This window comes from Scleropages formosus, chromosome 22, assembly GCF_900964775.1.
Source record: "Scleropages formosus chromosome 22, fSclFor1.1, whole genome shotgun sequence".
NCBI classification, from domain to species: Eukaryota; Metazoa; Chordata; class Actinopteri; order Osteoglossiformes; family Osteoglossidae; genus Scleropages; species Scleropages formosus.
Window position 1 is genome coordinate 564,333 of NC_041827.1, and position 13,341 is coordinate 577,673.

The 13,341-nt window shown below is 45.4% G+C and overlaps 1 protein-coding gene across 1 annotated transcript; it reads left to right on the forward strand.

The window, feature by feature from the left end:
* Positions 1–2,216: 2,216 nt before the first annotated feature.
* LOC108930479 (protein Wnt-2b-A-like) lies at positions 2,217–13,046 on the forward strand. Its single transcript, XM_018745743.2, has 5 exons — positions 2,217–2,521; positions 7,990–8,210; positions 11,390–11,667; positions 12,209–12,473; positions 12,735–13,046. The coding sequence occupies exons 1-5, from the start codon at positions 2,328–2,330 to the stop codon at positions 12,962–12,964; spliced, it is 1,188 nt and encodes a 395-aa protein (XP_018601259.1). The 5' UTR covers positions 2,217–2,327; the 3' UTR covers positions 12,965–13,046.
* Positions 13,047–13,341: the final 295 nt, after the last annotated feature.

A 13,341-nucleotide genomic window follows, 5' to 3' on the forward strand; every position in this document is an offset into this window, starting at 1 on the left:
AGATCAGGCAGGCCGTTCTTCCCACTCACCGCCAACGTGAGCATTGAAGTCCCCCAGCAAGACTAGGGAGCCTGTAGGTGGGGCCCTGTCCAGAACCCCACTCACTCCAAGAAGGCTGAATACTCTAAACTGCTGTTTGGTGCATAAGCACACAAGAGTCAAAGTTTTCCTCTCTATGACCTTAAGTCGCATTGAGACAACCCTCTTGTCCACCAGGACAAACTCCAACTGTATGGCAGCCATCCGGGGCCTTGTGAGTATCCCCACACCCACCCAGCGCTTCTCACCCTGTGAAACTCCTGAGTGGGAGAGACACCACCCCCTGTCGAAGAGTTTGGTTCCAGAGCCAACACTGTGAGTGGAGGTGAACCCAACTATATCTAGTTGGTATCTCTCAACCTCCCGCACTAGTTCTTGCTCCTTCCCTACAGTGAGATTACATTCCAGCCTCGAGGGGCTGCGACGCCACTCGCCACTCTGCCCCCTCCTGTTGCCTGAAAGGCATCGTACCTGACCCCCATGTTGGACCTGGCGGGTGGTGGGCCCACATGGCCCCCCCCAAGTTGCCTTTTTGGGTTGAGACCAGCCAGGTTACGTGGGCTGCCCGGCCACCAGGTGCTTGCTGAGGAACACTACCCCCAGGCCTGGCTCCAGGGGTAGGTCTCGGTGACCCTATTCCAGGCAGTGTAAACATTTTCTTGTTCCAAATTGCCATAGGGGTTTTTGGATCACGTTAGTCTGGATCTTCACTCCAGACCTGGCCGCTTGGGAGACCCTACCTGGAGCATACTGCTCCCGACGATATAGCTCTGAACATCTCTAGACCACATAAGCCCTTCAGCCACGACAAGGCTGTGATCCAGGAAAGGTATTTTATTTCACACACATTTTCAGAACCGCTTGTCCCTTACGGGGTCACGGGGAACCAGAGCCTACCCGGTAACACAGGGCGTAAGGCCGGAGGGGGAAGGGGACACACCCAGGACGGGACGCCAGTCCGCCGCAAGGCACCCCAAGCAGGACTTGAACCCCAGACCCACCGGAGAGCAGGACTGCGGTCCAACCCACTGCGCCACCGCACCCCCTGTATTTTATTTATATTTATTTAAAAAATGAAAACTTGGTAAGTTACAGAAAATCATGACTTATCAGACATTTTATGTTTTACATGAAGGAAGGCATCGTATATTTCCTGCTACCTTTGTCACCTATCGCTTCCTGAAGGCAATATGAAAATATTTCTTTTGTGAACTATGTTCGCCTTTAACCCAGCTGAGCTATAGTTTTTTCAGCATTTTTTGACCTTCTTGCTGTTTTTCATCTTCTGCCTTCTGCTTTTGAAAATCTGACACTGGACTGAAAAAACTGAACAAGTCATGATGCAAAAAAAGGAGCATTACTCCTTCATGCAATGTTCTACCAAAATGTCTCTACCATATACTGATTAATTCTTATATTCTTATAAGACATTAATTGCAGTTTGTTTTACTGCTCTTTCTCTCTACATTTATGTCCTTTTGAACTGTGAGTAGTTTTTTAAAACGTTTTACAACTGACCTTACACTTTGCTTATTTTACAACACTGTTGGAAAGACAAACAGCACTGTTTGGACACCACAGTGTAAAATGGGCAGTGTAAATCAGTTTGCTGTACTGTATGGTCCCTGCCAAGTGTCCTCAGAGCTGAGGGAGCAGTCCTGTAAGCAAAGCAGTGACTCTGGCACGTTCTATTTACTGCAAGAATGTTTGCGCCAAAACTTTTTTTTTGTTTTTGTCCTCCCGCTTGGACAGGTGACATTAACGTTGTAAGTCGCTTTGGAGAAAAGCGTCAGCTAAATGAATAAATGTAAATGGCCGAGCGCATCATCTCGATAGCGCAGAACAGTCCCCCTCCAGTGCCCCTGCCCATCCCTCCAATGAGAACCAGGAGAGGCCAATGAGCCGCGCACGTTCGCGCTCCATATCGCACTCCACTCGGAGACACAGAAAGGAGCAGCCGAAAACCGTGCGGGAAAGGGAGTAGCAGTAATAAAAGTAAAACAAAGCTCTTTGGCTCCTTCACGCAAGACTGCAGCGCTGGACTCGCTGACACGAGACACAAGGTTCGGGGCACATTCTGTGCTCCACTCCTCGATGAGCTACACACCAGCTGAGCACCACCTGTCCTTATTCGGGATGCGACCCCTGGGCCATCAAAAGAGGGGCTGGGGGGGCTCCGGGGCTCAGGGGCTGAGGAGGCTACGCGGGTGAGGAAGCGAGCGAACGAGTTCTGCCGACGCTGCTTGGAACGCAAATCTCCCGGAACTGCTGTGCTGGACACGAACAAGATGCGCGGCGAACGGGGAGCGGAAAACAGGGCGCGAGGACACTGCAGGGTGTCTCTGAGCAAAGCGCGCACACACCTCAGACGTGTCTCGAGAAAAGGGACCCATCCGCGCGGTCTACGTGTCGCCTCCGGGATCCTCGCCGCCTCCCTTTTACTGCTGCTCCTCTTCACACCGCAGGTGGACTCGTCCTGGTGGTGAGTCATTGTTAAGGCTACTCACAGTGGATTACTCCAGTAAGAATAGCCTTCTGTATAAATTGGTAAATCACTTTAATTTGCCTTGGACAAAACAGATTAAAAAATAAGTGGATAATAATCAGAGACCTGGTGTTTAGGGTTGCTTTTCCAGTGCATTAAATTATCGAGAGCAATGAGCCTCTACCATGGAAACAGTTTACTTACAAACAGTCTGGGGCACAGACATGCAGAACAGCTCTTATTAAAATACACCTTCAAAAGTTTAATTTTAGAAAAGTGTGAAGAATTACAGCTAAACTTTTGTTTTTTTTTTTTTTTCATGTGAAACAGTCCAAATATCACAGTATGGGTTTGTACATGATCTCCTTCATTTCCACAAAAATAAGCAATTGAGCCTTATTTTTAAAATCTGTAAAGTTTGTTAAAGACATCTCACAAAAAACACTAGTTTCAGAACAACTGGGACAGTAGAATTTAAACCACCAATTCATTTTTATAATTTCATGAACAAAAATTTATTGCACTAAAGTAGCATTGTTTAAGGAAGTTGAATTATGCCAGTGGTTTATTATGATGCTCTCATTGTTTGCACTTTATCACTCATTTCTAAATATTTCAAAAGTGTTTAAAGTTCAAGAAAAACCATTTTAAGCATTTAGCTGACACTTGTCTTTGAAGCAGTCACATACTGTGCAGTTAGTTACCTATTTAATTAGATCAGCAATTTAACATAAGTACCTTGCCTAAGTGTGGTGGCGCAGTGGGTTGGACTGGGTCCTACTCTCTGGTGGATCTGGGGTTTGAGTCCCCCTTGGGGTGCCTTGCGACAGACTGGCATCCTGTCGTGCGTGTGTCCCTTCCCCCTCCAGCCTTATGCCCTGTGTTGCCAGGTTAGGCTTTGGCTCCCCACAACCCTGTACAGAGACCTTGCCTAAGGGCACTACTACAGCTGCAGGTGAGATTTAAACCATCAAACTTCAGCTCCAAAGGTAGTAGCTCAAACAATTACACCATTTGCTTACCTGCCTGCTAAAAGAGTGTCAAAGCATGTTGACAATACATTTTTTCCTATACAGCAATCATTTTTAATAGTGTACAGTACAGTTTATGCATTTGGATGTTGTAGCAGTTTTGGTATCTGAGGTTATGAGTTTCTTCATTGTTACACACATCATCTGTACTTCGCTTGGCTATTGAGCTGGAAACGTCAGTGATAGGTAGGCTATACTGTACAGGTAGCCTGTACTGTTTAGTTGTTGATTTGACTGTAATAGTATAATAAACTTTTATTATTAAGTTATTGTCCTCATTCCCATTCACTGCTTTATCATTAGAATTCAAAAGCCGAGGTAACAGTACATTTTACGTTTACATTTATTTATTTAACAGATGCTTTTCTCCAAAGCAACTTCCAATGAACTCTATGTAGTGTTATCAGCCCACACATCTTATTCACGAAGGTGACTTACACTGCTAGAAACTTTACTGGCGATGGGTCACTCATCCATACATCAGTGGAACACTCTCTCTGTCACTCACAAACAATATACTATACAGTAAAGCAATAAAAACTGCTGTTTACTGTCACTGGATAAATAAGGGCTGTGTCATTTTGCTCTTGATTTGGCTGGACATTCTGCTGGTGAAGTCCAACACATTGCTAAACAGAGGAATCTAAAGTGGTTTTAATACACTTGTACTCTGTCAAGAAAAATCCCTATGTCTGTTAATTTTATCATCCATTACACACACACTTTCTGAACCGCTTGTCCCATACAGGGTTGCAGGGAACCAGAGCCTAACCCAGCAACTCAGGGCGTAAGGCCAGACGGGGAGGGGACACACCCAGGACGGGACTCCAGTCCATCACAAGGCACCCCAAGCAGGACTTGAACCCCAGACCCACTGGAGAGCAGGACCCGGTCCAACCCACTGCACCACTGCGTCACCACACCACCTGCTATCATCTATTAATAAAGCCTAATTTATTTCAAGGCACTCAGTCAGCCAGTAGCTTCTGTTGACAGCAAAGGGGAGAAAATATGGTATTTCATTCACCGACACTGCCATCGATCAAATGAATGAGCACTTCTGGAATGTAAATAGCATGGAAAGGCTTTTGAATGGTGCCACTTGTGTTACCCTCTATTAGTGAACATACCCAAGACAACCCAAAGTAAGTGACAGGTTGAGTAAAACATCTGGGGACTAAAGAGTGAAATGAAACATGTCTGGAGGTGTGTTGTCTAATGTGTCAGCAAATATGTTGTTAATTAATAACAAATTGCCCCTGAAAACAGAGTGAGGTTCCAGTAATTTGTCTCAGTTAAACCTGAAGGACACAAGGACCTTCAGAAACCACTAAAACTCTGTTGAGCCAATGAGTCAGTTAACACCAACTGACAGTGTGGGGATCCGAAGGCCTGGACTGAGGTTCATTATCATAGATCAGAGTCCCCTTGCATCAAGCTTGCTCCAGTTATGCATAGCCACAAGGGTTTCTCCTGGCATTCATCCTACTCTATTTAGCAAAGACACTGTCCTGGTCCATACTCACTGTCTCTTGGTGCAGTTTGACTACAGTGGTGCAGTCCATGTGTTCTGACACTTAGTGGACTAAGTGTGCACTGCTGGATTAAATATCCATAAATGTATAAAAGCATCCAACCTCTGACCCTGTGGATTTTCAAGATGTACTGTGCTTCCTAGGGCGCTTTTCAATGTCAAGCTCCTTACACTTTAAGTTTTAGGACATCTAGTTTTTAACTACTGAATTATAGAAGTGATCTTAAAGGTCTTCTCCCTTTGGAGGTATACCAGGCACGGCCAACTGGGACAAGACCCCGAGGTTGGCCCAGGACTCGCTGGAGAGATTATATCTCCTAGGAGCGGTTGGGGATCCCCTGGGTTGAGCTGGAGAAAGTTGTGAGGGACAGGGACATCTGGGCGTCTCTGCTCTCCCTATTGCCACCGCGACCCTTGTAGGACAAGCAGGCAAAAAAATGGATGGATGGATGGATGGATCTTAAAGGTGCAGCTCTTAGAGCTGCTCCGTATCACTCCAAGGATTCACGATTGAATCTCACCTGCAGTAGCCTCCAGCATAGTAGTTACCCTAAATTTCTCTAGTAAAAATTACCCAGCTGTACAAATTGTGTGTAGCTTAACACTGTAAACTCAAAAATTGTGTAAGATTGCATCTAAAATCCTTTAAAAACAGTGTCAGAAGGGTTGCATTTAACATAGTTTCCTCTTTTATCATAGTGCTCTTTTGCCTCCCCAATGTGTGGAACACCTTCCGTTCCATGTGGGGTCGCTGTTTCAGTCAGTCTTCCTCATTATTCAAGACAGGCTTCCCCAATGCAAGTCATGTGTGCTTCCATTTCATTCAACACTGCCATTTATTCATTGAGCTGATTCTTTTCTCTAACCTATTTGTACAGTTGGGTAATTTCTTTTACTGGAGCAATTTAGAGTAAGTATCTTGCTCCAGGGTATTATAGCCAGAGGGTGAGAGTCAGACATGTACCTTTTGGGCCCCAAGGCGGCAGCTTTAACTACTACACTACCAGCTGTCTCTTTCAATGAAGATCTGTTAGCCTGTTTTGTGTATTGTCCTGGACGGGGTCATCCATCATTCAGTCAGCAAAATTTTCGCAATTTCAGGTTCTTTTCAATTTAGTCGGCCAGACCTGTGATGAAAACAACTTGTTCTTCAAAGGAAATTCCCTCTAGCTTGAAATGGTTAAGAAAGACCAGGTCATTAGTTTATCAGGTTGCAATGTAGCAAAACGGCATATTAAATAATCTAATTGCTTCATCCAGCATTCCAAGAAAATGGATAAACTTTCATAATAATTACACATACATTGCTGTCACTGTGCTGGCCAAGAGGATAAATATTTCTGTGGTCATAATTTACAGGGTCAGTGAACTGTAGTCACCCTGCTGATGCTTTGGATAAGCAAAGTGTCCAGGGCTGACAGCACAGGCTCCCAGCCATGGCTGAAGCAGGAGAAACCATGGCCATTTCAGGGTGACAGGAGGGTAAACATGTGGACTCTGCACAGTATGACTGCCAGAGGAGATTGTAAAGGACTGGGAGAGAAACAGCCTTAAGAGGAGTGGAAATCTCTTCCTCATCCTCAGTCGCCGTTAATCGGCGCGACTCAACCAGAGGACTGGGTAGGAACTCCTGGGGTCACAAATAGGTTATCGGTGGCTCCCTGCATCATGACATATCATCTTGGCAGGATCAGTTCGTCCTCTAATTCTTCATTTTTCTTCACTTTGAAACAATATATGTCATCATTTCCCATTACCTTTAAAAGCTCCTGTAAGAGACAAGACAGGAGATGCGGTCATCCATTGCTGTGGGCTTTTATTTGCCCTTAGACAGGGGAGAAGGAAGGAGACGGGAAAGGGGGACCAGGTAGGGAGAGGTTTCGTGCTGGTCAGGGGGGCTGGGAGAGTCGGGTCAGTCGGGACACAGGCATCGGGTTCGGATTTGCCTCATTCTCCTCTCTCTACTGCTGGGCACTGGGGAAGAGATAGGGAGTGAAATCAGCCCCAGCTGTGGCTGCTTTGCCTCAACCTCAGCATGCTACACCTCCCTAACAATCATTACAGCTACATGTATTCATCAATTGAAAACATGTTTCAACCACAGTGGAACATGATTTGTGATTGCATGTGAAGACTGCTCTTTTTTCACTCTGGCCACATCAGAGGGGTGAGGTTTGCTGTACAGTCTCTCTGAGACAGACACACACACACACACACACACACACACACACACACACACACACACACACACACACACACACACACACATTTTCAGAACCACTTGTCCCATACAGGGTCACAGGGAACCAGAGCCTAACCCAGCAACTCAGGGCATAAGGCTGGAGGGGGAGGGGACACACCCAGGACGGGACGCCAGTCCATTGCAAGGCACCCCAAGCAGGACTCAAACCCCAGACCCACCGAAGAGCAGGACTGTGGTCCAACCCACTGCGCCACCGCACCCACCCTGTGCCTTTCATTTGTTCATTTTGCCCTTCTCTACATATTGAGATCTGGATTTACAGGTTGATTTAAATTTGTCACCCTGTCACTGTAAAATTCAGACCCTGCGGCTCAAACTGGATGAAGCCAGGAGAAAAAATATGAATGAAATGTGTTGTTTTGGGGGGGGGGGGGTGCGGTAGAGCAGCAGATTTGGCCAGGGCCTACTCTCCAGTGAGTCTGGGGTTCGAGTCCTGCTTGGGGTGCCCTGCGATGGACTGGAGTCCCGTCCTGGGTGTATCCCCTCCTCCTCCAGCCTTGCGCCCTGTGTTGCCGGGTTCGGCTCCAGTTTGCTGCAACCCTCCTCGGGGAGAAGCGGTTTCGGACAGCGTGTGTGTGTCACACTGGAGCACAATTCTTTTGTAATGTGTCCCTCCCCTGTTCACCCATTCTAACAGGTACATTGGGGCACTTGGGGCGCGAGTGATCTGTGACAACATCCCCGGCTTGGTGAACAAGCAGAGACAGCTGTGCCAGAGGCACCCGGACCTCATGCAGTCAGTGGGTGATGGGGCCCAAGAATGGATCCGGGAGTGCCAGCACCAGTTCCGTTACCACCGCTGGAACTGCAGCACACTACACCGTCACCACGCTGTCTTCGGCCGTGTTGTGCAGCGCAGTGAGTGCTTTTGGTGCCTTTTTAACACCTTGGGACCCCTAGTACTATCTATGTCTGATTGTTTCTTTTATTCGTCTAATTTATCATTTCAGTGCGTTCCTTTATTACAGTTAGAGCTGCTAAGATTTACATATTTAAGCTTTCCTCAATAAAAGGATAGAGGAATCTGAGATTCTTCAGCTGAGTAATTGGTACCAGAGTAATTCAGGGTAAGGGCCTTGCTCGAGCATACCACAGCTGGAGTTGAGATTCTGACTTATAATGTCTGGGTCCAAATAGCAGTACCTCTAACCACTACACTACTAGCTGTAGTGAACCAGAACTTTGCTGTTACCAGTCACAGGTTGTGGCCCCTGAATTAGCTGTCTGCATTTTGTTCCACTGCTTCACTGTGTCCTTCAAACCAAATCTGTGGGATGAGGATTTCCAAGATCTGCTGCTCTCACTCACTTGTGTTTTATAGGGAAAATAATTTGTGTTTCATTGAAATGCTGTGGGGGGCATAATGGTGCAGCAGGTTTGGCCTGTGCCTGCTCTCTGGTGGGTCTGGGGCTCGAGTCCTGCTTGGGGTGCCCTGCGATGGACTGGCATCCTGTCCTGGGTGTGTCCCCTCCCCCTCCAGCCTTACGCCCTGTGTTGCCGGGTTAGGCTCCGGCTCACCACAACCCTGCTTGGGACAAGCGGCTTCAGACAATGTGTGTGATGTCAAATGCCATACTTAGCTCATGGAAGGTTTGGTGACAGGAGCCATGACATATTCCATGGATTCTCAAAGATTGCACCTTATAAATCAAGCTTAATTCATTTACATTTATTTATTTTAGCAGACACTTTTCTCAAAGGCAACTTCCAGTGAACTCTATGTAGTGTTATCAGCCCACACACCTTATTCAGCAAGGTGACTTACACTGCCAGGTACACTACTTACAGTGGGTCACTCATCCATACATCAGTGAAACACTCTCTCTGTGTGACTCACTCATCATGGGGCAACCTGAACAGCATGTATTTGAACTGTGAGAGGAAACCAGAGCACCCAGAGGAAATCCACACAGACACGGGGAGAACATGAAGACTCCACACAGACTGAGCAGGGATCAAACCCACACCCTCTCATACCACCCAGGTGGTGTAAGACAGCAGCAGTACTCGCTGTGCCACCATGTCGCTCTAATTCAACAGATTGTGTAACAGTAAGTGTCTGCAAAGACCTGGAACATGGCATTGTCTCCTGAACGTTTATCCTTCTTAGACAGGCTGCATGAGCACAGTGGGCACACTGGAGAGCCAATGGTGAAATGTGTTGCCGCGATAATTCTCCTTGAGGGTTTAGCACCTGAACCCTCATTTAAGGTATCACTGGGGTGAAAAAAATGGCCCACTGGAAGCCACATGACACATACAAGCACAAGCATTTGCCATGAATAAAATGCTCAAAACCATGTTTTAAGTAGTTTGACTTTGTTTTTGTAGATTTTGTACTTTACTTGAGTCACATGTCTGTAGCTATGTATCTTTCTCTTAATGTAATGCATAAATTGTACTTTTGCTGAGATGTACATCGCTTTGGACAAAATCATCTGCTCAGTGAATAAATGTAAATGTAAATGATTGTGAGTTCTAATATGTATACTGTATACTCTGTACATGATACAAATGGCCTTCTTTACCTCTTCACAGTGAAAGAGTTTAGTGACAGGGTGCAGGCTTCCAAAATGTTGACCTGATGGGGAGTTGTCTGCATATGAGAGACATGTAAACAGTAATGGGAGATGTAAATATTTGCAGAGATATTTCTGGTTTGCAGACAAAACTCCAGTCCTTGACATATCACTGGGGTTACATTTTAGTTTATAAAGGGCAGAGATTGGGGCAAAAGGCCAGGTCAGACTGAATAGCCCACAATCCCTTCATTCCTGAATGAAAACACACATTCGATCTTTCTAAAGCCTGTCATCTGCAGTGCATACAGTAGCCTCTGGATGTGTGTGTCCACAGTTCATATTCTGCAGGTACAGAAAGTGCAACCACGATCATAGATTCAGAATCAAGGGACATTTTCCCCTTCAATTTCAAGTAACAGAAATTACCGTACCAAATCTAGAGCCTTGAGCCAAATGCTAATGGCGTGAGATGATGCTGATTAGCAGAGTAAATTAAAGCTCACAGAGCAGCCATTTGCTAGGCCACTGAGTAAATTTTAGGGTACACTAGTAAACCAAAGTATTGTACCACTGAAGTGCTAGACCCAAATGCTGATAAGGTCAGGTGAGACCATGTGAGGTCAGACAGCATCTTTGAGTTCAACAGTTTCAGCTGGGAATGCTTTGGGGATTCAAAATAGAAACGAAAATGTAACAGAGCTATGAGAAATTGATTTTTTGTTTCATGTAGCAATTGTGGAAAAAAAATAGACCACAGCCAAAAAACTGACTGGAGTGTAAATGCTCTGTGATTCTTTGAGAGATTATCTACAAACCCTTCTTCAGCTTGACACATAGTAGCTTGGCAAGGATCTTTCATTTGGAATGTAACACACTAAATAATCCTCTGTTTTGGTTCACTTACATAATTGTGAGTGCAGTGTTCTGGTCTGTGCTTCACAGAATCCACATGGAATTGAGCATATTTAAGTTAAATGTAGGAAGCATATAAAATCTATAAAAACATGGAAGGTATATCAAAGCATAATAATATTCTTTCTTTACAATATCCTGCTCTGCTGAGTTCGAAGTCTTTATGAATTTAACTCTTTATCTTATGAGAAATGGTATTTAGTGAACTGGGTTTTTTTTTTTTTTTTACGTTTTACTTACTGTTACAACCTTGTGTTTACAATGTGTCCATATTCAATGTCAGCTTGTTCACACAGGGTAGCAGTGATCCAAAGCTGCACACAAATCTATCCTAGACTCACATACCTCATACAACATGGTCAAATATGTTGTTCCCAGTGTCCTTGTTATATTGCGTCTACGGTTTACTAAGCAGTTCTCATGAACTGCATGTTTTTGGAACATCTGATTTTTCCAGAATACCCAGAGAAGAGCCATGCAATGTGCAATCTGCTGGTAGCAATATCTGCTGTAAAAATATGTTGGTGAGATATGAGACCTGTTGAACTCTGGTCTAGTCAGGTCAGGCTTCTCAAACCCCATGTTTTTATTACTATGGTCCAGGCAGCCGCGAGGCCGCGTTTGTGTACGCCATCTCCTCGGCCGGTGTGGTGTATGCTGTTACACAGGCCTGCAGCCAGGGGGAGCTCAGATCCTGCAACTGTGATCCCCACAAAAGGGGCCAGGGGAGAGACGAAAGGGGCAACTTTGACTGGGGCGGCTGCAGCGACCATGTTGATTATGGGATCAAGTTTGCCAAGGCCTTCATTGATGCCAGAGAGAGGACAGTCAAGGATGCTCACGCCCTGATGAACCTGCACAATAATCGCTGTGGACGGATGGTGAGCCTTGCTGTTAGTAGTTAAATCGGTATACTAGGGGTTTCATTGTGTTCGGATTTCTAGGAGGCCCTCTTTGTTGTACAGAGGCACTAATGTATCAATACAATAATCTGCCATTTGTTACAAATGTACACCCCAGTACATAAGTGCTCTGAGCTACTGCCCTGTAACGTTCCCATCAGTCCAGCAAAATGTCTGGCACATGTGACATGGAATTTGCTCAGCTTGAGACAAAAATTAAGTAAAATGAAATGAAATCTAAAATTCCTTCAAGAAAGTCAAAAGATGCCCCAAACAATTGATGCCAAGCACTGTTTTGACTGTTCTCTCATTATCAGAAACAACAGAATCTAGAATTTCCTGAACCACATGTCATAAATGTATCCAAACTACAGCTGGTAGTATAGTGGCATTTTGTCATAATGTAGTTTAGAGATACTGTTCTCGGGAACTATATGAATTATTTGAAAGATCTAAAGCTGGAGAACATGGAAAGTCGGGAAACTGTTTGGAAACAGGAAGAATTTTCTTTGCCTTGCAGGCTGTGAAGCATTTTGTGAAGCTAGAGTGCAAATGCCATGGTGTGAGTGGCTCTTGTGAGCTGCGGACCTGCTGGTCAGCAATGTCTGACTTCCGGAGGACTGGGGACTTCCTCCGCAAGAAGTACAATGCAGCCATAGAGGTCACCTTGAACCAGGACGGCACAGGGTTTGCGGTGCCCAGTAACGCCCTGAGGAGGCCCACTAAGAATGATCTGGTTTACGTGGAGAGCTCTCCTGACTACTGTGTCATGGACAAAGCAGTTGGTGAGTGCAGAGGAGCCATGGGCGGCTTTTGCCAAGCCATACTGTTAGTTTCTCTTTGGATGGAGCTGACCCGGAAACACAGGCAGCCATGAAAATGAAGCTCACACAAACTCAATAATACCATTGTCATTATTTATTTCTTTTATTTATTTTTATTTTTATAGAGTGCTCTTCTCATGCAGTGTCATTAGTGCTGGTCAACGCGGCACTCACTCTACCAAGTCACTTAATGCATATTTCTCCGGTCTCTGTCCATGCTAGGGTCTCTAGGCACTGCAGGACGAGTGTGCAACAAGTCCTCTCATGGACCTGATGGCTGCGAGGTCATGTGCTGTGGCAGGGGCTACGACACCACCCGCATTCGACGGGTAACCCAGTGCGAGTGCAAGTTCCGATGGTGCTGTGCTGTGGAGTGCAAAAACTGCGAGGAGTTTGTAGACATCCACTCCTGCAAAGCCCCCAAGCATGCCGATTGGCAGGACAAGACCTGATGGTGGACAATGTTGCCTTCGCAGATTTCAGCCTTGCTCTCGGGAATCCATGGATTTCTTGTCCATTCCATGTTCCTCCAAACTCCACACTTTCCATTCCTTGTCATATGACATAAAGTTTAAAAAGTATTCAAATTATGACAACATATATCAGTACAAAACTGGCTCAGCAAACTCATTATTTTTGTTTTGGATAGGTTGAAGACTAGATATTTAAATTTGTGTAATGGAATGTTTTATATGTCTTAATGTCTTTGATACTGTTGACAGCTGGGATGAAGTGTTCAAGAAAGTGGCTTGAACTTTTAAATGCAAAAAAGAGCACTGCTTCGAAGACACCATTTGAAGAAGTGAATCAAGCACCAGCTGCAGTACTG

Excerpts from the sequence above, each read along its gene's own strand:
- LOC108930479 (XM_018745743.2), top strand. The coding sequence starts at position 2,328 with ATGCGCGGCGAACGGGGAGCGGAAAACAGGGCGCGAGGACACTGCAGG. Across the intron at positions 8,211-11,389 it reads CGGCCGTGTTGTGCAGCGCA|GCAGCCGCGAGGCCGCGTTT; the intron begins GTGAGTGCTTTT and ends ACTATGGTCCAG. Across the intron at positions 12,474-12,734 it reads TGTCATGGACAAAGCAGTTG|GGTCTCTAGGCACTGCAGGA; the intron begins GTGAGTGCAGAG and ends TGTCCATGCTAG.